Below are 278 nucleotides of genomic sequence, written 5' to 3'. Positions count from 1 at the left end.
CGGCAGCGCCGCGCTCTCCTGGCCATGGCTCACCTACTGCAGCACCAGCCCGACCTGGGGAGCCAACGGAGATGGGAGGTCAGGATGTGCCCCTGCCCCACAGGGAGACAGCTCACAGGCCCCGGCTGGGAGGGATCCGTGTTGTCCATATGGGTTTCTCCAACTTTGGGATATTATGGTGAGCTGCACCCCTAGAGCAGCAGGTCATGGAGGGGATTCTCCTTTTGCTACACTCTGGGGAGACCCCCCTGCCGTCCTGATCCAGCTCTGGGGCAACC

The 278-nt window shown here is 62.9% G+C and overlaps 1 protein-coding gene across 1 annotated transcript in view; it reads right to left on the bottom strand.

The window, feature by feature from the left end:
* Positions 1-33: 33 nt before the first annotated feature.
* Positions 34-278, bottom strand: part of NMT1 (N-myristoyltransferase 1) — a 9603-nt gene continuing 9358 nt past the window's right edge. The window contains exon 11 of the mRNA XM_010022792.1: positions 34-54. Coding sequence (XP_010021094.1) covers positions 34-54 — 21 coding nt within the window. The remainder of the gene's footprint in view (positions 55-278) is intronic.

The sequence above is a fragment of the Nestor notabilis genome, unplaced genomic scaffold, assembly GCF_000696875.1.
Source record: "Nestor notabilis isolate BGI_N333 unplaced genomic scaffold, ASM69687v1 scaffold18169, whole genome shotgun sequence".
Classification (NCBI taxonomy): Eukaryota; Metazoa; Chordata; class Aves; order Psittaciformes; family Psittacidae; genus Nestor; species Nestor notabilis.
This window is presented reverse-complemented; position numbering and strand designations above follow the sequence as displayed.